We start from the raw sequence: 24108 nt of genomic DNA, 5'->3' as shown, positions 1-24108 counted from the left end.
CTTGGTCTCACATTCCACTGGGAGGTTCTAGGAGGGCCCTCCTCAGCTTCACCTCCTACAAGTTTTTCTGAAAAGCCCAGAATAAAGTGGGCAGGTGATGAGCACAGACAAAATACCTGAATCAGATGATAAATCATGAAAGTTGCGATCCCTGCTCTTCTCCATTCAGGATGGACAAACAGAAATGAAATATAAGCTTCATTGTACTTCACATCGGGAACCATGAAACCAAAGGCAATGATGACTTTTTTATACAGAACGACAACACTGAAGTCTGGGTACTGCAGGCACTCAGACAGGTCAATGCCTAAAGAAAAGAGACAATTGGAGATTCAAACCATATGCCTTTCGGAATTAATGAACACCAAGCTGTTGAGTCTGTACTTACAGCTACACCTGCATGCTAAGAAAAAAATGAAACAAAAAAATGAGACAAAGATATTACTATAGACACCATACATCCAGATTATTAAAAGTGAATTTTAAAAAATACAAAAATTAACATTTTTTTTTTCTAAATACATATGTTAAAAGGAGAGAGGCAAAACAGGGTGGGTAGTAGAGAGTGCACAGCTGCAGAACTGGACACACCTGGCTTTGAACTCAGCCTCTTTGCCACAGGTATCAGCATGCACATCTCTAAATGTCTCAGCCTCAGTTTCTACAATGCTTATAATGAGAGTGTACCTAGACCTGATAGATTTTGGGTAAAAATCCCCTGAGAGTATCCATTTCATTGTATTCTTTACCTCAGACATCTTCAATTTATAAGCTCTTTTGTACAAATGCTACATTTTACAATGAAAAGATTAGATAAAAAATGATTCCCTTGCATAATGTATAGAAGCACCTAGTGTAAGGGCAGGAAGTAGTAAATGCTTCCAGAATGTTCCTTTCAGCCCCTATACCACTCCCAAAAGAGTGAGCACAACTCTGGCACCACATGCAGTTACATGATTATCAGACAACAAAGATGACAAAGCTCTCATCCTGATGAAATCTTACCTAACATCTGGAAGACACACATTATTCCGTTTACATCTCAAAGCAGAACAATAAAGCAGATCCCCCAAAGAATGTGTTTATATTTAGCAATGAAAATGTGTTCCTTTAATTGATGGCTTTGGTCTTTAGAGACAGTATGTTAATAACAAATCATATTGAGTTTACTCTTACTTTCAAAGTCTATGATTGGGGTATTTGGCTTTTTAATAACACCTTTTGGCTGTACTAACACTCTCTAAGGAATAGCTAAATAAAAAAAGTATACAGAATTATTAAGCCAAATGCCCCAGCTACCAGTCTGTGATTGGCTGATAGACATTACCTGGTATCTAAACATATGCGGAAGCAAACAGGATCAATCTTTTATTCTGGAAGCAGAGACAAACATGAAAGAGAAATCAAAACACTGTTTATTACTTTAATTGTAGGCTTCTTCTTGATCTTAGGAAAAAAATAGGTTTTTATATTCTAATATTTCTATGTTAAGTAGAAACAAACTGAATGAGATTATATGAGTAAAGGTTTTAGGGTCACATGGCATACACTAATTTTAAAAATTACTAAAGTGAACTATACAGAAAACTGATCTGCCCAGTTTGGGGTGGGAGGACATACCAGGCCAGAAAAACTCCTGACACATAGAGTTTATCGTTGGGATGTGATTTGGCCGGACGTAGCAGTAATCAAGAGGTGCATCAGGCTCCGGCATCCAGTGCGGGTCACTTCTGTGCAGATGGGAACGAATCTGTGACAGGAGTTGCAGTTTGGGTGGCTTTGTTTCATAATCACGCCTCCAGTATCAGAAAATAAATAAATACAAGGCAAAAAAAAAAAAACCAAAAACCAATATTATTCCTAGAAATTTGATTCACACAAACTCTTTGATCTGCTTGAAATTTGAACTAATTTGCACTAATTTATATGGCAGCTAGCTTGATAACAGCTACAATAGTTTTCTGGTATGAATTTAAAATTCACTCTGTTAATATTTGTCGGATCAAACCCCTTAGCACCTGCCAGAAACTCTACTCAAGCTGGTCAGTCTTATGAACAGAGTAAGGAAACTGACACAACTTCCTAGTTTAGTCCTCTGAGTGCTCTGACCAGGACGGAGACCAGGACAGGGAAGGTGTAACCCTGCTAGGGCAGCTGAGGGGCACCAGACACCAGGGGTACTGAAGCAGGCTCACAGACTGCCTTTCCACGTGTCTCCCTGGGCAGCAGTGCCGGGGAAGGAGGGTCAGGTGACTATGGAGCTACAGAGCACAGATGGTCAACTAAGACTACGTGCTCTGTCAGTCACAGCCAGGACAGCACTGGAAGCCTCTCTCATCAGCTCAGTTTCCACAGCACAGCCTAGACTCATCAGAAACTGCCCAACATGCAGCCTAGATATAGGCCTGACTGAGACAATCACTCCCATTTTTTTTTTTATTTCAGATTACTAAATACATACAACTTTAAATTTTAAAACAAAACAAGTATGAACATCATAATGATATCTAAGAGTTAATTGATCCTTGCTTTTTATGTTTGTATCGAAGGACCATCCTTTATGCAAAAAAGTGCACCTGAAACAGGCCAAGGCTGAGACTGAACACAGAGCACAGACCCAGTTCTTACCAGCACCTGCTCACAGGTTTCAGTATTTATTCACTCCAACAGAGGGATGGGGGAGCAGAAACCACAAACATTACTCATGATAAACGCAATATCACAGCTTTCTCCGTATACCTGATGTATGGTTTCAAGATCCGAGAAGTGTAAGGGCTGACAATACTCTGGTCCACGGCCAAATCTTCTGATCCCACCAAACGATACAAAAACTTGGTGGTTTGGTGCCGAAATCCTTTCCTGGATGGCAAGGCAGTCTATGAGAATGAAACATTAGTCATACAAAAATAAAATTACTCAAAGGATTGGTTTAATTTCTACAGATAATTAGTATTCATGACATTTTATGTGTCAGAAAGGTCTTTTTACATTATGTATTTGAAAAGCTCAAATTTCAACAAAAAATTCATAGGTAACTTTGCATAAAATTAGATATGCAAAACTAATTATGGTTTTAACGGTTTAAAATCAAAATAATTTAAAAATGTTTATTTTAAAATGTTTAAAACCAATTAAATACTTGACTGAGTACTGAATTTACAGCTTCTCTAGGTTTCACTTTGTCTATAGTACACTATTAGTCCATTCATCAAATATTAACTGGCACTAGGTAGCATGTAGGTAACAAGGATCATGTTTTATGAGTAGTTCGTTATGCACACAGCCATGGGGGCCAATTTTTGGTGTAGTTGTATATAGATTTATTAAAATATGTCTTTATTGAAATGAGTAAATTTGACAAAAGTAGGACTGATGTAGATGATCATTCCTAAAACAAATCACAGTAGTGGAAAGGCCCTGCTAGAGATTCGGTGAGGATGTGGTTTTTGCTCCTTAGGCAGATTTCCTAACTGAACTGGTGGGTTTCAACCCAGGAGCCCAACTGGAGAGATCTGCTGCTCAGTGAGTGCTGCTCCAGGGCCCTCGGTCATGTAGTAACAAAACATGTGCAATTAAGGTTTTATAGCAAAGAGCTCAGATGGAAGATTAAAAGGCACGTTCATAAAGCAGTTTGCCAAAGGCTGGATAAAGTTTAGAAACTTGAGTTGTTTTTATAGAATCAGTTTGCTCTTAGCCTAGAAATAACTTTGTTGGAAGAAGAGCAAAATTCCTTCTTTTATAATTTGCTCTCACTACTTTCCCAAACTGGACAACGAAATTTTCAAAGGCCAACTTTGAAATTCTTCCAGGACTTTCAAATAAGTTTCAAAGTAAAATTGAAATCTGTGGTATATAATTTCCAAACTTGACCCCATACTTGTTCCCGCGTCTCTCTAGGTACATGTGGTTTCTCGGATCGAAATGCGGAGTCAGTTTCCCTTCCCCTTGAATCTGGGTGGGCCTGTGACAGGCTCTGACCATCAGAAAATGGCAGAGGCAACACTCTGGGACTCTAAATCCCAGGCCTTAAGAGAACTGGCAGCTTACACTTTTGCCCACTTTTGAGTTCAGCGGCCATGGTGTCCAGGCTGGACCACTGAGTTATTAGAGGTCACACAGAGACAGGCTCTGGAGGAAGAGAAGCCATCCTGTTCATTTCAGTCCTAACCCTGCTCTCAGCTGAATGCAGCCATTAAAGAACCACCTAGATCAACCTGGTCAACCCACAGAATCAGAAGAAATATTAAATAGTAATTTTGGGATGGTTTGCAATGCAGCAACAGATAAGCATAACACCAGCCATTGAACCAATAGACCAGGAAAGACTATCTGGTTAATGTCTCAAGATGAGTTTCATGGATCTCTATAGACGTTACACACTATCCCAACTTCTTTCCATCACTACTGCTTTCTCCCAAGTCTAAACCACCCTATCTGGACCACTGTTGCTGTCTCCTATTAGTTCCCTTCTGCCTGCCATTTTTACCCCATCATCCATTCTCGATAGAGAGCCAGGTTCTTCTTTCAAAACCTAATAAATTTGATGGAAATGTCTATGTGGCTTCCCACTGTGTTCATAATACAATTCAAACTCCTTGTCTGACACGCAGGATCTGGCCCTTATTATGCCTGTGGCCTCATCTCCACTTACCCCCTTCCTCTGGCATCACTATGTTTCAGGTCCATACACCAAACTGACTCTTGTCTTAGGTCCTATGGGCCTGGGCCTCTGACCTGAACCTTCCTCAGCCTGGCTCCTCCTTGTGGATCAGGACTTGGTTCAAGTGTTACCTCCACAGAAAGGCTGTCCTTAACTACCCCATCCGAAGTGGTGCCACTGCCCTCTGCTCCTCCACAGCACTCACCTTGTAGGAAGTGATCCTGTTTGTTTAGGGTATTAGTACTGTCATCTCCCTGCTCATGGATGACAGCTCCATAAGCGGGGATGCGGGTGGACTTTATCTGTCTTAATTCACTACAGTATCACCAGACAGAATTGTGCTTGGCACATATGAAGTACTCAACTTAGGTTAGTTGGATGACAAAATGGTGGGGGGGGGGGGGGGAAGCATCTCAAAGTCAAATAACTTTGGAAAATGTTAAATGAGCTTCTTCAAACTTCTGGTGCTAAACAAAATGGAGAGCTAGGTGGGCTTCCCCAAACCCAATCTGGGAGATGCCAAAAAGTGAGAGAGAAGATTGAACACAAAAGCTGTGAGAAAGCCCAAACGAGATCAAAGGTAACCGGGTACAGAGAAAAAGGCTCACCATGATGGGGAAGCTTCCTAGTTAGGCTACTTCCTCTGCTCTGGATTGATCTCTGTCAAGCAACTCTGCCACCAAGTATCAATTACAGGGATGATATCAGAGCAGTGCCAGAGCCTTTCTGAGATAGACACCCTGAGGACAGCCCCTGAGCATTCCATAATCCAGGCATTAAGAGCAGAGGGAGGTAAAATGAAGTACAGGGGCCAGATGTCCAAGGAGGTTCTGTGAGGTAAGGTTGCCTAATTATAAAAAGGTGAGAATGAGAAGTGGTCACCTAATTGCGGAGAAAGTGAGAATGGGAAGTGGTTGCCCGATCATGGGAAAGGTGATGATTGGAAGTGGTTGAGCCCAGGGCCTCTCATTTTCTAAAAGTTGCCAAAAAGGTGACAAGGCAGGAACCAGGCTTTTGCCGGTCCCTCCAGGTGTATACTGCCAACAAAGGCAACTGATAACACTAAGGGAATATGCATTCACAGGGAAAAAAAATCAAGAGGTAAATAAGGAGTGCAAAACAAAAGACAACCAAGTAAACAAACTGTACTGGAAAAAGGCAGAAATAATTTACCAGACAGAAAATAATTTTTAAAAAGCACAATAACTAGTCATCAGGAAAATGCAAATCAAAACTACAATGAGATATCACTTGATATCCACTAAGATGGCTGTAATCAAAAAGATAGGTAATACCAAGCACTGGTAAAGATGAATGGAGAATTCAGAATCTTCATACAACACTGGTGGTAATATAAGATAGTGCAGCCATTTTAAAAAACTGTCTGGCAGTTCTTCAAAAAGTTAAACATGTTGTTACCATTAAAGTGGGAAATTCCACTCTAGGTATACACCCAAGAAAAATGAAAACATGTACACACAAAAACTTGTACACAAATGTTCAGCAGCATAATTCATAATAGCCAAAAGCTGCAAACAACCCAATGTCCATCAACTGATGAATGGATAAATAAAGTGTGGTATATCCATATCATGGGATATTATTTCACCATAAAAAGAAATGAAGTACTAACATATGCTCCAACATGGATGAATCTTGAAAACATTATGCTAAGTGAAAGCAAGCTGTCAGAAAATATCACATATTATATGATTCTATTTCATAAAATGTTCAGAATAGGCAAATCTATAGAGACAGAAAGTATATTAATGGGGGCTAGGTGTGGGAGATTAGACAGTAACAGCTAGAGTTCAGGGTTTCTTTTAAGGATGATGAAATGTTCTAAAATTGATTATGGTGACAGTTACACAATTCTGTGAATGTATTAGAAACCACTGAATTGTATACTTTAAATGGGTGAATTATATAGTATATAAATTGTATCTCAATAAAGCTGTTTTTAAAAAGCATAATAAATAGGCTCCAAAGTAATGAAGGAGCCTGGAAACAGGAATGAGAAGCATCTCTACATCATTATCAGATATTAAATGCATGATCACAGAAATAAAGCACTTGATGAATGATGTTATTAGAGACAGGTTGGGTGTCTCATCAAAAAGGCAAAGGAAGAAATAAAGAAGTAATGGTGTCAACATCTATATTAGGAGTCCAGAAGGAAAGGAAAAAAGTAAAGGAGGAATATATTTAAAGAAGCAATGATGAAGAATTTCCTAGATTAAAGCAGGATATAAAAGGACTTCCAGATTCCAGTCTGCAGGGATTGGAAGTCATCACTGCATCCTAACAACTTTTCTTCAATCAGAGGCTTGAGCTCATTGGGCCACACACTGCCCCCAAATTGGAGATAGACAGGCAAAAACAGAGAATCACAACTTATTGGAGCAGAAACCCATGAACAGAAAGCTCTGGAAACAAGTGCTGGGTAGAAAAACCCAAACTGCAACTGACAAACTACTGGACAAATTAGAGAGAAAAATCTCTTGTGGGAGGAGGGGGGTCCCACATTTTTGTGACTTTTACTTTCAAGAGCTCTACCAGGTTTTCCTAAGGATGAAAAAAAAATCCCCCCATGCCTCTGACAAAGGGAGGAGAAAAGTAGCCATTTTGAAGAACAACACAGTACAGTGTATTCTTTTCAACAAGACCTGCCTTCAAGAGAAACCATTTTGTTAGAACCTAACCTATTGGTTTTTTTAAATCGCTTGTTAGAAACATTTTTTTCCCCAAATTTTATTGAGAAACAACTGACACATATCACTGCATAAGATTAAGGTGTACAGCATGATGGTTTGATATATATTTATTGTGAAAATATTACCACAATAGGTTCGGCTAACATCTATTTCCTCACATCAATACAATTAAAAAAATAGAAGAAAAAAAAATGTCTCCTGGTGATAAGATCTCTTAAGATTTACTCTGTTAACAACTTCCTATACACCACTCAGCAGTGTTAGCTGCAGTCATCATGCTGCACGTCACATTCCTAGGATGTATTTATCTAATACCTGGAAGTCTATACCTTTTGACCACCTTCTTCCAATTTCCTTCCCCTCATCCCCATCTCTGGTAACCACAAATCTGATTTTTTCTATGAGTTTTTTAATTCCTCATATAAGCAAGATCATACAGTATTTGTCTTTGTCTGACTTGGAAGGCTTCACAGATTTGTATTATCACCTTTGCACAGAGGCCATGCTAATCTCTGTGTCTTTCCAATTTTCGTACTTTATGCTGCCGAAGTGAGCACACTGGGGTTTTATTAGAGCCTAACCAACTGCAGCTCCCTCTAGCCATCCTGTCCTCCTTAACTGGGGAGGAAGAACTCAGAAGCACTTATGACTGTCACAGCCGAGGGGCACATGCTCATTCAAAGACAGGTAAAAGCTGTGTACAAAGCATTAAGATCCCCAACTCCCACCTCTACTCCCTGCTGCTAAAGTCCAGAGAGCTGATCTCTAAGAGGAAACATTAACTGGGGCTCTGGATACGGTAGCTCACATAGCACTGACATGTGAACACTGTACAAGCTAAAGGCCAAGTTCCCCCTTCCCCACATGGCAACCAGGGTTCTGAGACCGGAACACTCCTCTGTGGGGACTATGATAAGAGAGACCTCAAGGAAGAAACACTGCAGATCTTCCAGAGGACTCACCTACACAATGGGGCTATGTACAGAATTCCAGGTTCAACCCCATTTTCCCTCAGAATTTTAAAGCACTGCTCCATTGTCTACTTGCTTCCAGTACTGTTGTCAAATTGGCCCTCAGCTTTAACCAATGCTAGCTTAGGATTCTGGCTTTAAGTTCAAGGCCTTTTCAGATATGGAAAGTCTCAAATTTTACTTCCCGGGCAGCTTTCCTCGGGAAGCTACTAAGGATGTGCTCTATCAAAACAGAAAGTAAACCTACAAAAAGTAAAGATGGGTCCCAGGAAACAGGAGAGTCAATACAGAGGGGGGCAAACATATCTCCAGTAAGGGGTGATCCCAACACCACTGAGTATCAAACACAAACGGCAGCCAGTAGAGCGAGCAGTGTGACACAAGGGGCAGACACACTGAAGCTATCATCCTTTTCATCACTGGACCATCTTTTAACCCTAAGGAGTTGTGGCCTGGAGTCTCACCTGTGCCCTGCCTGACTTCATTCACCATGTACTCTGACACTCTACTCCTCCCATGCCTGCTCGCTGTATCAGCTGAGGATACTCCCCCCCACAAATAACTGCTCTGGCCTCCAGCAAGCTGGAGGGAAGCATGTTAGCCCAGAGTCAGGAAATATAGTGAACCCCATTCCCCAGCTCAGACTCCTGCCACACTGCCTGGCACGCACTGCAGCCCAACCCGACGCTCAGACAGTAGTAAGCCTTATGTTTCCCAGGACTCTCTAATGACCTTGACCACTGACTTCTCCAGGAGGGGCTCATGAAAGTTGTAGCCAGAACATGACTGTATCAGTATCCTGGGGCTGATATGTCAACATTCCACAAACTGAGTGACTTAAAACAACAGAAATTTATTCTCTCACAGTTCTAGAGTCTAGAAGTCAAAAATCAAGGTGCCATGCTCTGTCTGAATGCTCTGGGGGATAATTTATCCCAGGCCTTTCTCTTGGCTTCTGGGGCTGCTGGCAATCGTTGGTGTTTCTTGGCTTGCAGACGCATCACTCTGTCTTGGTTATCACATGGCATTCTCCCTGTGTTATCTGTCTCTGTGTCTCATCTCTCTTAAAGGGTACTGGTTATACTGCATTAAGGGCCCACCCAATTTCAGTATGACCTCGTCCTAACTAATTATATTTACAAGAAGCCTTTTCCAAATAATGTCACATTTGTGGGTACTAGGGGTCAGGACTTCAATATATCCTTTTGGGGGACACAATTCAATCTACAACAATGACCCACAAAGATTGTATAGCTTATCTTCTAGAAACTTTCATCTAAGAGACAATTTGCTTACACAGCCAGATTTGTACTTCCCACTTCATTTTTTTTAAACTAAAAACATATTGTTTAGGGATATAGACATTAATAAAGCAGAGGAATTAACACTAAACATCAGAGAATGGCTCCTTCCAGGGATAGCACGCAGTGCACCCAAGGACTTCTCAGTTGTTTGTAACACTCTGTTTTTTTAACCCAGGAACTAGAAGCACAAGAATTTATTTTATTAATCTCTAAACTATACCCATATGTTCTATGCATTATTCTATGGGTATGACACATTTCATAATTAAAAAAATAAAGTATAAGAGACTGGGCAAAATGGCATCGATGATGGAGGCTTTGTTCCTCTGCTCTTATGACAACATCAAAGGTGTAATGGAAACACAGAGCAAACAGCAAGCAGAGTCACCTGGGGTCTAGATGAACAGAAGCTCTAAAACTAGGGAGAGAAATAAGAAATCACCCTGCAACAGTAGGAGGTAAGAGGGGGTGAAGACACGAGGCTGCTTGGTCCTAAGTGGCTGAGTGGGACAGTAGCTACGGCAGCCATAAACATTCCTCTTAAAGGGGCCGTGTCCACTAGAGGACTCTCATAGTAACAGACTCGCTCATTCTGAGCACCAGCACTGGGTCTGCTGCTCTGGAGGGCACCAGGGATTTACAGGGGGACATTGAGTTGTTGGAGTGAGGGCCAGAGGCAAGGCTTTCTCCCTGGCAGAAGTTTGGGCAGTATCCATTGTTCCTCTGTTGAGCCCTTCCACTGTGCAAACACATGGCTGCCATAGCTGAGACTTCACCTAACTAGATAACAGAAGTCCCTCCACCCAGAGGATTCCCTGAAGATCCGCCTCCCCAAACTCATGGCCCCACCCAAGCCACATCAAGGTGTGTCCTTGGCAAGTCAGGTGCTCCTTGCTGAACACCTCCAAGACTCACACTGGTGAAAGCTGGCCTCGGTTTCTGGCATGGCTTCTTGAGGCAACTATAAGCACAGCATCTGTGGATTGCTTGCTGAATCTTAATAGGTGGCCCCAGAGGGACACAGGGTGAGGCTAAAGTTGCCCTGCAGCTAAACCCCTCTCAGGACTGTGCCGCTTGACACCTACTTCACAAAGCCACATGAATAAGACTGTGAGGCTTAGGAGCTTTGCTTAGTACATAGAAACAGACATGGAAAGGCAGCCAAAATGGGAAGACAAATAAGCAGAAACCATATGAAAGAATAGAACAGAGATCCAGGAAAAACTGAGTCAAGTCATCTAACAGACAAAGAGTTCAAAACCTTGTTTATAAAGATGCTCAATGAACTTAAGGGAAGTGTAGATAAACTCAGTGAGAACTTTAACAAAGAGATAAAAAACATAAAAATGGAAATGGAAATTATAAAAAGGAACCAGTCAAAAATGAAAAATACTGTATCTGAGATGAAGAGCATACCAAGAGGAAAGTGGATGAAGAAGAGGATCAAACCACAGATAGAGAGGATGGGGAAGTGAAGGACATGCAATCCGAACGGCAAGAAAAAAAAGCCAAAATATAATAATTATTTAAGGAGCCTATGGGACAAAAAATGATGTAAAATCATCCATGTCATAGGGGTAACTGAGGAGAAGAGGGAGAACAAGAAGTTGAAAATCTGTATGAATAAATAATCATGGAAAACTTCCCTAATCTGGTGAAGAAAAAAGACTTACAATTCCAGGAAGTCGAGTCCCAAAAAAGATGAACCCAAAGAGACACACACCAAGACACATCATAATTAAAATGCCAAAGGTTAAAGACAAAGAAAGAATCTTAAAAGTAGCAAGAGAAAAGCAGTTAGTTACCTACAAGGGAGCCCCATAAGACTGGTAGGTGATTTATCAAAAGAAACTTTGCAGGACAGAAGGGCTTGGCATGAAATATCCAAAGTGATGAAAACCCAGGATCTACAACCAAGAATACTTTATCCAGCAAAACTATCATTTAGAGTCGAAGGACAGAGAAAGAGCTTCCCAGACAAAAATAAGCTAAAGAAATTCATCAACACCAAAACTGTATTATAGGAAATGTTGGAGGGACGTCTTTAAGAAAAAAATAACATGTATCAAAAACATTAATAAAGACTGGTAATAACTACAGATCTTTCAACAAGTACCTCAAAGTGAAAAGAATTAAGAGCTCCAACCACAAGATAGAGTGGATGAATAGATAAGAAAACAAGACCCCTACATATGCTGCCAAGAGACTCACTTCAGATTAAAAGACACACAAAGACTAAAGGGAACAAGATGGAAACAGGTATTGCCTTAATGGACCTAGAGAGTATTGTGCTGAATGAAGTAAATCAGATAGAAAGACAAATTCTACATGATTTCACATACAGGTGAAATCTAAAGATCAAAATAAACAACAATGACAACAACAAAAAACAGAAACAAACTTATAGATACAGAGAATATTTTGAGGGCTACTAGATGGGAGGGGGTTGGGAGGATGGTGAAAAAGGGCAAATGGATAGTTACAAAATAGTCATGGAGATATAAAGTGTAGCATAAGGAAAATAGTCAACAGTGTTGGAATAAATATATAAGGGGGAAGAGGGATACTAGATTTAGTGGGGTTATCACTCGGTGAGTTATATAGATTGCTAATCATTATGCTGTACGACTGAAACTAATATATTATTATATGTCAACTATCATTGAAAAAAACTCACTGAATTGTACAATGTAAATATGAGCAACTAAATGTTATATTTTAATAAAGCTGGGAAAAAAATAAAGTATAGAGATAAAAGACAAACCCATGAGAACAAAGAACAGGTGAACAGATGACAGCAGCAAAAACATATGAATAAGTGGCAAATAACTTAGAACGGAGTGCCAAAACCTAAGGCAGCAAGGAAGACAGGCCAAGAGCAGTATGATTTACATGCCAGAGTCTCAGGAAAGTGCAGCAATCGAAGACACTAGGACCTGCTAAAGTTAAGTCTTTCTTAAAGCCCCCTCTGCCCACATCTGGAAATGATCTTTCCCAGCAAAGCAAAACTGAAGAGGCTCGAAAGAGAGATTCTAGACAGAGGGGCACCTGATACCTAAGGATGAAAGTACTGTCCTGAAAACAGGCCAACTCAGTGGAAGTTTACTAGCTGAATGGTCAGCTCCTGGCCCAAGTCACTTGGTTCCTAGGATACAGGCAGGCAGGTTAGTACTTCCTAGGAAAGGGAAGATAGGAAATAGAAGAAAAAAATAAAATCATGGGGATCCATTTGGAGTAGGGGCCACTGGCAAACTATATATAGCTCATATGCCAAATCCAGCCTATTTTAGTAAATAAAATTTTATTGGAGCACAGCTATGCCCATTCATTATATCTCATTTGTGTTGCTTTCCACTACAGCAGCAGCATTGAATAGTTCCAACTGAGACTATGTGGCCTGCAAAGTAGAAACTATTTACTATCTAACCCCTTACAGAAAAAGTTTGCTAATCCCTGGTCCAAAGGATCCAGTATCCAAGTAGTGGTGCTCTAAAGACAGAACAGAGAAAACAGATAGAAAATTACGAAAACTTTCCAAAACTCAAAGAAAGTTTCAAATTGAAAGGACCCGCACACCAAATGCTGAACACAATAAAAGAAAAAGCCCCAGACAGAATATTTGCAATAAGAGCCCACTACTTTCAAAAGAACAGGATAGAAAAGTGTACAAAGAATCCTAATAGTCAATTCAGAGCAAAACAAGTAGGAAACATGAAAAATGTTTAATCTTACCTATAATCAAAGAAATATAAATAAAAAACAAGATTTTACTTTACAGCCATCAGTTAGCTACACTAGTTAAAGGCTGGTTAACAGAAAGTGCTAACAAAGATACAGGGAAATAAGACCTTCCATTCCTGCTGTGTGAAGGTGTGTTCTGGCAGTTCCAAGAAGAATTCATTGTTCTAGGAGCCCACTTAGACTTGGGTTCCACTGAATAACCTCAGACAACACTGACACCACTGATCCCTTGGCTGCTCTTTATCCATGTTGTCTCCTAACCATACAAATGTTTATATGTCTTCAATCCTGTTCAACACAGAGGATGGTACACCTAATTTCCTCAACACAACTATCATCAAAGCTATGACACAAACCATGTATAGCTACACTCAGAGACTAAGAAATACAACGAAAATGTCTAGGTTCTGCCTTGAATGCCCAAAGGAGAGAAAAAAAAAACAAAACTCAGATGTATTAAGGAGTATTCATACAGAACAATTTCAAAAAATAAAGCCCAGCAATTTTTGTATTTTTCTCTCCTGCTGTTTTCTTCACTATCCCAAAATTACTCAGGTTTTAAAAGTCACAGCTGTATACCGATGTTCATAGCATTATTCACAGTAGCCAGGAAATGGAAGCAACTGAAGTGTCCTACGATAGATAATTGGATGAAGAAGCTGTTGTATATATATACAATGGAATATCACTCAGCCATAAGAAGAGATGAAATACTGCCATTTGTGACAACATGGATGGACTCTGAGATAAGCATGCTAAGCAAAACAAGCCAGACAGAAAAAGTTGAAATCATATGTAATCACTTACATCTGGGATATAAACCTAAAAGCAACAAATGAACAGGACAAGCAAACAGAGACTCACGGACGTGGACAATAGACTAGTGGAAGTGGGAGGGGGAGGTAGATGGGATAACGGGAGTCAGATATGTGGTGACAGAAAGAAATCTAACTATGGGAGGTGAACACACAGTGTAAATACATTATGCCTTACTATTAAAGTGTAGAGGTGAAACACTGGATTTCATTAACCAATGTCACCATAATATAAATATATAAATTTTTAAAAATAAGAAATTAATAAATAAAATAAAAATAAAAGTCACAGCATAACTGTATCCATCCCAGGGAGCTGCCTATCCTACCTCTACTCTCACCTCTAGAGTTTGTGCTGACTCACCTGGTATCGGTCAAGAATTCTGAAGTCCTGACAGGTGGTTCTATACGTGGCTTGGCCAGCCGGAAGCCGGGAAATTCCTCCTTCTTTGGCTCCGTAAATCCCATCAACTAACAGAAGAGCAGCATTAACAACTTGATCCAAGTCAAAAAGTGGTAATCCCCTATCCCTTTTCGCTTGTCTGACAATCAATTTACGCTTCAGTCTCCGAGCTTCTGGTGTCATGGCAACAGCACTAGGACAAGCTTCCAGCCTTTTCAGAAGCATCTTCTCCTCATAGATACTCACAGGGGTATACTTGGGCCCTTTAGGTTTCCTGTCCTTCTCCAGCTGTGGCTTCCTCTTTTCTCGAGGCCTTGTTTGCAAAGATGTGTTGGAATCTGTGTCTTCACTGTCAATGTCCATCCTGTCAGGTTTTTCCTCCTCACTCTCTACTTCCTGCTTTATTTGTTCAGGTGCTCTGACCTTCTTTTTGCCCCCAACCACTGTCCCAGAAGCTGCTGACCCAGCAGGGGGTGGAACGTACTCCATCCCTGGGTCTATGACTCCATCGCCTTCCATCTCATCATCATCTGTGCAGAGAATAAGGCAGGAAAGAAGAAATGCAGAGCACTCCACTCACAAGGTAAAAACATACACTTTTATATCATGTGCCACACATAAAAGACCCAAGAAAGGTAAGTCTTACCGTGAAACAAGGCTTGTGGTGGCATCACATCGGGAATCAGATCTGCTTCTGAAAGCAAGCTTGGTGTGGCTGAGTGAGAAGCAGGGGTCCCAGGGGCAGAGAAATCCAGAGATGGAGAAGGAGATGGGCTGGTCAGTGGAGTGCGGTCAGAGGAGCTCAAGGATGAAAAATCAATCACTTCCCCTTTTTCTAGAATCACATCAGGCCTGCGGCTTCGGCTTACAAATTTTACAGGGGTCGAAGAAGTGCTCCTATCAAGAAAGCCTGCTGCCTCCTTCTGGGCTCTTCTAATGTCTTTTGCTTCCTGAGTACGAGACCTTTTTTCTTTTAATTCCATGGCAGATTCCACAGGATTGCGACTTGCCCGTTTTCTAAGACCCTCAACGGTAATGATGGGATCTAAAGTTGGTTTTGAGGCTGCTAGAAAAGAATAAACATCTAAATTTTTAAATAACCATTCAATTTTAGTTCCTTTTACTAATTTATTATTGTGAACCTTCTACCATGTTCAAAATAGAGAAATGTTCAATGAATGCCCTAAACTGGGACTTAGAGATCCCTTAACAAGAAGAAAAAATTGTCATACAAATTTGAACAATTAAAAACTATCTTTCACCTATTGGAATTGGTAAACATTAACAGTTTGATAATGCTCAGCAAGCATATGGGGTAATGGACATTTTCATGCCTTATTAATAATTTAGCAATACTGATTAAAGTTTTGAATGAAGATGTCTTTTGATACAGCAACCTGTTTCCAAGAATTTATCACAAAAGAAAAAATTTGCACAGGTACCCACATATGTACAATTGTAATCTTGTTTAAAATAACAACTAAAGGTAGAAATAACCAAAATGTCCATCAACAAGGATATAATAAATTATCACAGAGATATCAGATGGAATAAAATGAAATAAAATTTTAAAAAAGGTAAATCTACATGTACTGCTATGGAAAAATATACAAGATATACAGATAAATGGGGAAAAAATGGAGAACAAGTATTATAGTATGAGTCCATTTACAGTTGTTTATTTTTTAATAAGAAAATGCTTAAATGTACAGAGACAATTCTAAGTGCATTCACAAGAGACAACAGTGGTTACTCTGGGGAGTGAAAATTAGGCAGGGGTGGGTACAGAAGAGCAACTTTCAGACTTTACATCCTTCAATCTTATTTTATTTTTTTCCCAATTATATTTTTAAAACTTTAAAAGCTCATTAAAAACTTTTTAGATTAAAAAATTGGATCAATGTGTTGTTACTATTAAATAGTTACTATTAATTTTTTTGAAGTGTGAAAATGGCATTATGATTAGACTACAAAAAAAAAGAGTCCTTATCACTTAGAGATACATAATGAAATATTTAAGAGTGCAATGTCGATGCCTAGAATTTGCTTCTAAATAATCCAAGGTTAGGGAAGAGTGAGGATTTGGGGTAAAGTACCCACGGTCTAGATGAAATGAGATTGCCAGCCATTAACTGTTGAAGTGAAGTAAAAGGTACATGGGGATTCATTGTATTACTCTCCTCACACTTGTATGTGTTTAAAATTTTCTGTAATAAAAAGTCTAAAAACAAAATCACATTAAAATAGAGTACCTTTCAGATATCAAAGGAAATTTTTATAAAACTGAGAACCTGATAGGAAATTATCAAGTATTTTCACATATTTGTGGCATACAAAAAGCACATCGCAATAAAATTGCCAAGCAGAGTTGCTCAGGAGGCAGATGAGCTGTGCCTGACAAAAGTGGGCCTGCCTCCTAAGGTCACACTTGCTTGGCTTTGCTCTGGCTAGCACCTCTTATACTGTTCTCCCAACAGTACCTTTTACTTTCAAAGCAGAGACAGACAACTTCTCCCCTTCAGGTTTCATTGTTGGGGGCTTGTTGTGAACAAGTTTCCACCATCCTGGTTCTCCGAATTCTTGAGCACCCGAACGGAAGTACATAGGACTTCCCACGCTGAGGCAACCTGCTACCGTGCTCCACCACGTTGAAGTCTTTTTCCTGTAGAGCCCAAGAATTCAAAAATTACTGGCTTTTCATTTCTATCATCGTATGGAAAATACACTCTTAAGTATACTCTGTGACTCCTAGCCTGTGATATGCTACAGAACCTCCAATCTTTGAAGGAACAGAGATGAGAGTCGAGGGGCTCTGAAGTCTGTCTGGCTTCAAATCCTGGCACTACCACCTTCTAGCTGCCTTAGTTTCTTCATCTTTAAAATCTGGATCATAGAAGTTATCTCACAAGATTGCTATGGGGATGAAATAATTCAAACAAAGCTCATGAAACACTTCTCTTCACAATCATCATGATTACGGAGTTCAACAAGCTAATTTTAATTAACTTGAGTTGCTTTTATATGTGAATTAAATACACCTCTCCAGAAAGCAAGCAGGAGAATTATTAGCCTTGGTAAACCATTCATTTTACCCAAGGTGGCAAATGCAACTCTAGTCTGCTCCTACTGGCCTTTAGCAGTAGAGTGGGAATAAAACTACACAGTATGTTCCACAAACACAGAGTTGATCCTTGGAGGAATACAAAACTTTGGCAAAAGAAAAAAGCAAGCATTTCAAAATAACTACCCAAGAGTGTATGTAACAAAAATTTTAAATGATATGTAAAATTTCAACTATTCAGTTTCCTGTCAAAAATTCTTTTAAAGGCAACTGTTCTACTTCCACCTTGAAAACATAAGTCAATTACCAGAAATCTTAAAAAAGTATTTCATAAGAAGGGTAGTGTAACTATTGGAAAATACTGCTAGGGAAGCAAAAGGAAAACTCTTAGGAACAAATATGTACTAGAAAACACATTAAAACTAAAAAAGTAAACTTTAATAGACATAAGCACCACCTGAGATGGGGCAAACGACACCATATCTTCTACCCTCAGTGTTTTCATCCCAGAGCACCTCTCCCCATTTGTAACTTTTTCTAACCTTTCCAAGTCCCCTCCTCTTGCCCAAAGGATATACTAAGGAGGAAGCTATCCACTTGCTTTCTCATACAATGTGTATGTTAGTCCAGCTGGTGGTGTCCCATGGGTCCCTTAGGCTCTATTCACTTCTCTTTGATCTTTTTCTATTCCTCAGACCTGATTAATTCCCATTGACCTATCCTCAAGTTCACCGAATCTTTCTTTTGCCTACTCAAACCTGTCTTTGAATCTCTCTAGTGAATTTTTCATTGCAGTTATTGTACTTTCCAGCTCCAGAATTTCTTCAAGTTTTCTCTCTCTTTGTTGTATTTTTATTTTGTTCATACATTATTTTCTTGACTTTCTCCACATCTTCCTTTAGTTCTTTGACCCTACTTAAAGCTATTTTAAAGTCTTTATCTAGTAGATTCACCATTAGGTCTTTTTCAGGAATGGTTTCTGTTGGTTAACTTTTTTTCCTTTGAATGGGCCTACTTTGCTCTTTGTATTTTTTCTAATTTTTTGTTGTTGTTGTTGAAAATTGGACATTTAAATTTAATAACATAGTAATTTTGGAAATTATATTCTCTTCCTTCCCCAGAATTTACAGGTTTTATTGTTTTGATTGTTGGAGGCTGTCTCCCTGTGCCAAAGATCAGCCTGAGTTGTATAAACTTAAGGTCTTCTCAGGTCATTTCTGAGCCTGCACCTTCTCCTGAGCATGTGTGGTGACCTTCTAATATCCCCTGTGTGTAGTTGCTTTTGAATATCTTAGTCTTCAATGTCTGGCCCCCAAAAGAGAACAAAGAAAAATGAAGAGGGGAGAGGAAGGTGCCGACCTGTTAAATCCCCTTAAAGTTGGTTCAGGCAGAGAGGCAGGGGTTTGCAACAATGGGGGAAGTACAACAATAGTGCTGCCCACCTCTTTGTCTGCACCTCTGTGATGAGAAGCAGTAATCAGTGATCAGAGTACAGACCCCAATATTTAGAGCAGAGTGTCCTTTCTGTTCACCCTGGTTCCCAGAGCTGTGCGCAAGCGCTTTGGGAACATGCCAGGAGGCTAAAAGGTATGAGATAGGCAAAAGCTACTGGGCTGAGTTTAAATTGACTGAAATTAACAGTAAATAAGTCTTCAACAGACTCCAGAAATCCAAAATAGTTACTTAAGACAGATTCTGCAATTGCAAATTTTGTCTAGGTCTGGAGACAGATTTCTGGTGCTTCCTACTCTATCTTCTGAGAATCCTTGTCATATAATTTTTCGATTTTTAAAACTATGAATGTGTTGTATCATATTTCATCAACTATAAGAGCCACTGAGTTTAAGGTATGTCATTTTATGTAAAAACATAATAATAATAAAACTATCAAATTTTGACACACCATCACTTGTAAGATATTTCCAGCTGTCAGAGAAACCAGCATCTGAAATAATATGCATCTTAAAATCAATTAAATACGGTAACACAAAAAGTATTCAAACTATTCTTCACCAATCAGTTATCTCTCTTCCAGAAGAATTCAAGGCTAGGATTCTAAAAGCAAATTAAGTGATCACACATAAGATAGCAACTAAACTGTAGTTAGTAATTAATAAAGCTTTTGTATACTTTTTGTTTCTATAATAGGTACATAGTTTTTTAGGTTAGCCCTAAATAATCCTTTTCATGCTTAAACTTTGATAAAAAAAAATTAAAAGCATAAAAGCAAAACTTATAAGTATCTGAAAGAAAATATATTCAAACTTAGAATGTATTACACAGTACACTATTCCCTTAGCTGCTATGGCAAATGAGAAATAGCTATTATTTTCAAGAATTTAAAATATGTTCTATGAATAGCAGAATTAAAATCTTTAGTAGCTAGAAAAAAACGTATGACTGTAAATGTTCTGTGCAGCCTGCTTCTCTGGTATGCAGTGACTCGGTGTATGTTCGTACACAGAGATGTCTGAGTGTGCAGTGACCACCAATCACTGATGTTTAAAGCAGAGTTCCCAAAGTGAAGGTTAGCACTGGGCAGGAAACTGAGTGACAAGGTCACAAAGTAATTTTTAATTCTCTTTCACTCCTGGTTAGATCAAGGAGAAAGTTTGTTGCTTGAAATTCTCACTAACACATGCAGTCTCCTTTTTTTTAATCAAGAAAGAGGGCCTCAGACTGTCTCTATAGGCCATGGAATCCAGCTACAACTTAATGGCACTGTTTTAATTTTAGTGCATTTATTTTTATAGTTTCATTCTATTTATGGCAAATGATAAGAGTTTTTCACCTATGAGAGTGGTGTGAAGTTTCTTTTTAAAGTGAATGTATTTTTTGAAATGACTTGATTTAAATAAGTAAATGATAATTCAAGTGATACACTAATATGGCCCAAACCACTAATTTAATGGTTAAACTACACAGCAGTGGGAGAGTAATTAATGCCTTTCAGTAGAAGTATTAAAGAAAAATGCTTTAGCTGATTCCTCTCAGAACAGGCTGTAGAAATGAATAAATGAAACTGAACAACTCCTGTTAAAATAATGGCAATATCCTTAAAAATAGGCAATTTAAATCCAATTTCTTTCAGAAGACAATCTATTAAACAAAACAGCACTGAAAGATCATGAAAACATTCCAAGATCTAATTTTACCAGTTTTTTCCCTTTCTTGTCCCTTACAAATGGGGTATATTAAGTTCCACAAATAGTGCTAAATCATTAAACTAAGACAACAGATTTCCTTTCTTTGAGAAAAAGAATGAGTTATACTGTCATTTCTTTTCTTAGTACCACTAAAAAACTCAAGAACAAAAATAACTCCTTTGTAAAAATGTACTAAATTTATTCTATTTTTTCCTCACAGCTAGCCTTCAGAAAGTCACGCCTCCTTTCAAATACCCTCCCTGATTTCTTAGCAGTATTAGCAGAGCTGTGACTTCTCAGCATCCAAGGAAACAGAGACTGCAGTGAGTTCAGAGTGAGGACAGGTGCAAACTCCCTGCTCTGACCTGATGTGATCAGAGCCTTTATCTTGTCTACACTGACACAATATGCAAGATTTATGAATCTCATAGAGGATTTCAGATGGCAATTAATAATCAGAATCTCCAGACAGAAAGAAATCTAACTATGGGCAGTGAACACACAATGCAATATATATACATGCCTTACTGTTGAATTGTACACCTGGAACTTACTGGATTTCATTAACCAATGTCACCTTAAAAAAAAAAATTCAGAATCTCCAATACAATTCACCAATGCAGTTGAAAACTCACTAATCCCTAAATAGCAATAAAGATATCAATAATGATCTTATTAGATCCACGTGCGCCTTTAGTTAAAACATATGGTCTCAATGTCTGTGCATTGGAATCCCTAAGTCTGATGAACCAAAGCAGCCACCAAGGAGGGGTGCACTCAGCAACAAAATCAAAGCATTATCATGAAAAAAAAAAAAAGAATGAATGAATAAGCCATATGTGTATTAATGTACCTTGACTGTACTAAACACTGTAATACCAAAAGGTATAAAACAGTTTCTCCCTTCAGTTAATGAAAACAAATACTAATAACATAAGACTATTAATGAAGAGCAATTAAAATGAATGCAATTATTAACTGCCATTATTTTTCTTCTTTTGATCTCCCATAAGGCACTAATTTTAAAAGGACATAATAATGCTATCTCCTGAAATTAAATAGTTACTTATCCAACTATCAAAGAGCCTCATTTAATTAAACACTATTTTTTTACATTCTACAAAACACTTTGAAATCTCTTCATGCTCTGTAGAAACCAACAGCTTCCTCTGGGAGTAGGATGAGTGAAGTATGAAAATCTACACTTTTAATAGAATACACTTCCATTTTGATTTTTCATAAAGAAGTTTTTTAACTTAAAAAGTAACAAGATTTTCTGGATTACAAAATTCTCTGTAATTGCCATAAGGAAATGCACACTCTAATTCTCTAAGGAGCTGCATTAGACTGTCTCAAATCTTATATACTTTGTTCTTTGCATCTTTGTTCAAGTATAAGATTTTTAAAAATCACGTTACCTATTTCCTAGTAAAAAAGTCCAATGTTTCTCAATAAAAGCACAGATATCTTCTTTCCACCTGAAATAACCTTGACGTCCACTTCCTTCCAGAGACAAGTTGTACATTGCCAACATGACAACCTGAAACACAAATGAAACAAGGGCTGGGAGAAAGGCATGATTAATCTTTAGGGAGAAACATTTGTTGTTTTATATTCTGGGTAGTAAAGCTGGGGAACGGAGGGGAAATAAAGAAAGAATATCTTGGAAATTCTCAGTATAGAATTTTGCTTCCCTTTTTGCTTTCAGATGAATATCGCTAGTCCGCTTAATTGTGTACAGTTGTTCCTTACATGTTACATATGTAGGGCTGATGTGCTGTTGAACTGATATGATAAATAACCATTGCCCTAAGTAACCACCTCCCCCATCCCAGTATCCCTCCATCATACACAATGCAGCACTAAATAAAGTGCTAACTACTGGCCATCAAGGAGGCCTCCAGGTGCCTACTCCAGCCAGCATCTTCTGAGAGTGCTAACCTTTATTAAAATTTTTGAAAATCACCCCCACATATAAATTTTTCTAAGCTCTGAAAATAATGTGAGATATCACCTACTCAGCATTTAACTATTTTTAGCTGTGAAAATCTTTCTTCAAATGAAATCAATATTAGTCAGGGGCAGGGACCTGAAAGGCCTTGCTGCTCAGCCCATTCTCAGAGGGCTCCAGAGCTCAATGCGAAAACTCTCAATCTAGTCCAACCTGGTTATTTAATAGGTAATAAATTCATGGCCCCAAGTTGGTAAATATTTGGCAGACATATAAATAACATATCTGAGTCTAAAGCATTAACTCCCCAATGATCTCATGGGAAGATCTATGACTCAGGTAATTCTGATGATTCCACTGAGTTTCAATTCCTCCCATCCTTAAACTTGTAAAACTTGCTGATGGTTTAACAGATAATTAACCCATGAAAAGATTTTTCAAATTCTTCCACTTATTTCTGCATCAGGTCTACATCAGCCAATAAGCATCCTTTAAACAGTTATTGTCCATGGGGAACTACTGTTTAAGGGATATGGAGTTTCATTTTGGGAAGATAAGAAAGTTCTGAAAATGTCTCCAGGCCTAAAATGGTGCCTGGTTCATCACAGGTACTCAATATCTGTTGAATGAATAAATGTAAGATACAGTATATATAATTCATTCCTTTTTAGAACTTAAAGACCATATATACATTGTGCCTACCACAGACATAGTAATACAAAAACAAAAACAAAATATTAATACAACCTAAGATCAGTAAAAAGCTATTGTTCAGGCTACGCAGAAGGAATAAGGATGTTGGTATTAAAGATGGTTAAAAGTGGACATATTCATCAAACAAAAAATGGTCAAACATGTTTGAGTTCAAATGCAGAAAGCTAAATTATCCCTCTCCATTTATTGGCTAATGGAGACCTGATGCAGTCAGCCACATTTTCAATTAAGTTTGGTATTATACATAAATAAAATTGTGTGTGTGAAGTTTTCAAGAATCTCGAACTCAATTCACTAAGTTAGCAGTAAGCACCAAGTACTCTATTCCCCATATACTCAGTATACAATTTTCATGTGAAACAGTGACCTTGAAGACAACGCAAAAGCGCTACCTATGTTCCTCTTTCTCTATAAATTCCTTGGGTGACCAACCCCATGAATTCTACAGGAAGAGATTTTACTCACTTGCTGCCATGTAAGCTTCAGCCTTTCATACTGCTCCTTGCCATCTTCTGAGCAATCAGAACAAGTAAACCTAAAAAAATTATCACCCTTAAGGTAACTGAGCTGTTCCCTCAGCTGACCTAGGAAAAAAACAAAAAGGCATATTATAGGTTTATCTAGAGCA

The 24108-nt window shown here is 38.7% G+C and overlaps 1 protein-coding gene and 1 non-coding gene across 4 annotated transcripts in view; both read right to left on the bottom strand.

Annotated features, from left to right (window-relative positions):
• The window catches only part of KAT14 (lysine acetyltransferase 14), a 36982-nt gene that overhangs the window by 7497 nt on the left and 5377 nt on the right, over positions 1 to 24108 (bottom strand). The window contains exons 2-10 of one of the 3 annotated variants that reach the window (XM_016146123.2): positions 23946 to 24064; positions 22234 to 22355; positions 17089 to 17270; positions 15255 to 15674; positions 14570 to 15138; positions 2740 to 2876; positions 1621 to 1796; positions 1328 to 1373; positions 173 to 307 (exon numbers count right to left, since the gene is read on the bottom strand). In XM_016146123.2, coding sequence (XP_016001609.1) covers positions 1369 to 1373; positions 1621 to 1796; positions 2740 to 2876; positions 14570 to 15138; positions 15255 to 15674; positions 17089 to 17270; positions 22234 to 22355; positions 23946 to 24064 — 1730 coding nt within the window. In that variant the 3' untranslated portion in view covers positions 173 to 307; positions 1328 to 1368. Of the gene's footprint in view, positions 1 to 116; positions 308 to 1327; positions 1374 to 1620; positions 1797 to 2739; positions 2877 to 14569; positions 15139 to 15254; positions 15675 to 17088; positions 17271 to 22233; positions 22379 to 23945; positions 24065 to 24108 lie in introns of those variants that run through there. The other 2 variants (XM_016146118.2, XM_016146120.2) reach the window with 2 other exon arrangements.
• On the bottom strand, positions 7826 to 7932 carry LOC118610162. The gene has a single exon (XR_004953817.1). It is a non-coding gene; the product is annotated as a U6 spliceosomal RNA (small nuclear RNA).

This window comes from Rousettus aegyptiacus, unplaced genomic scaffold (assembly GCF_014176215.1).
Source record: "Rousettus aegyptiacus isolate mRouAeg1 unplaced genomic scaffold, mRouAeg1.p scaffold_m13_p_12, whole genome shotgun sequence".
NCBI classification, from domain to species: domain Eukaryota; kingdom Metazoa; phylum Chordata; class Mammalia; order Chiroptera; family Pteropodidae; genus Rousettus; species Rousettus aegyptiacus.
The sequence above is the reverse complement of the archived record's forward strand: the minus strand, read 5'-3'. Positions and strand labels throughout refer to the sequence as shown.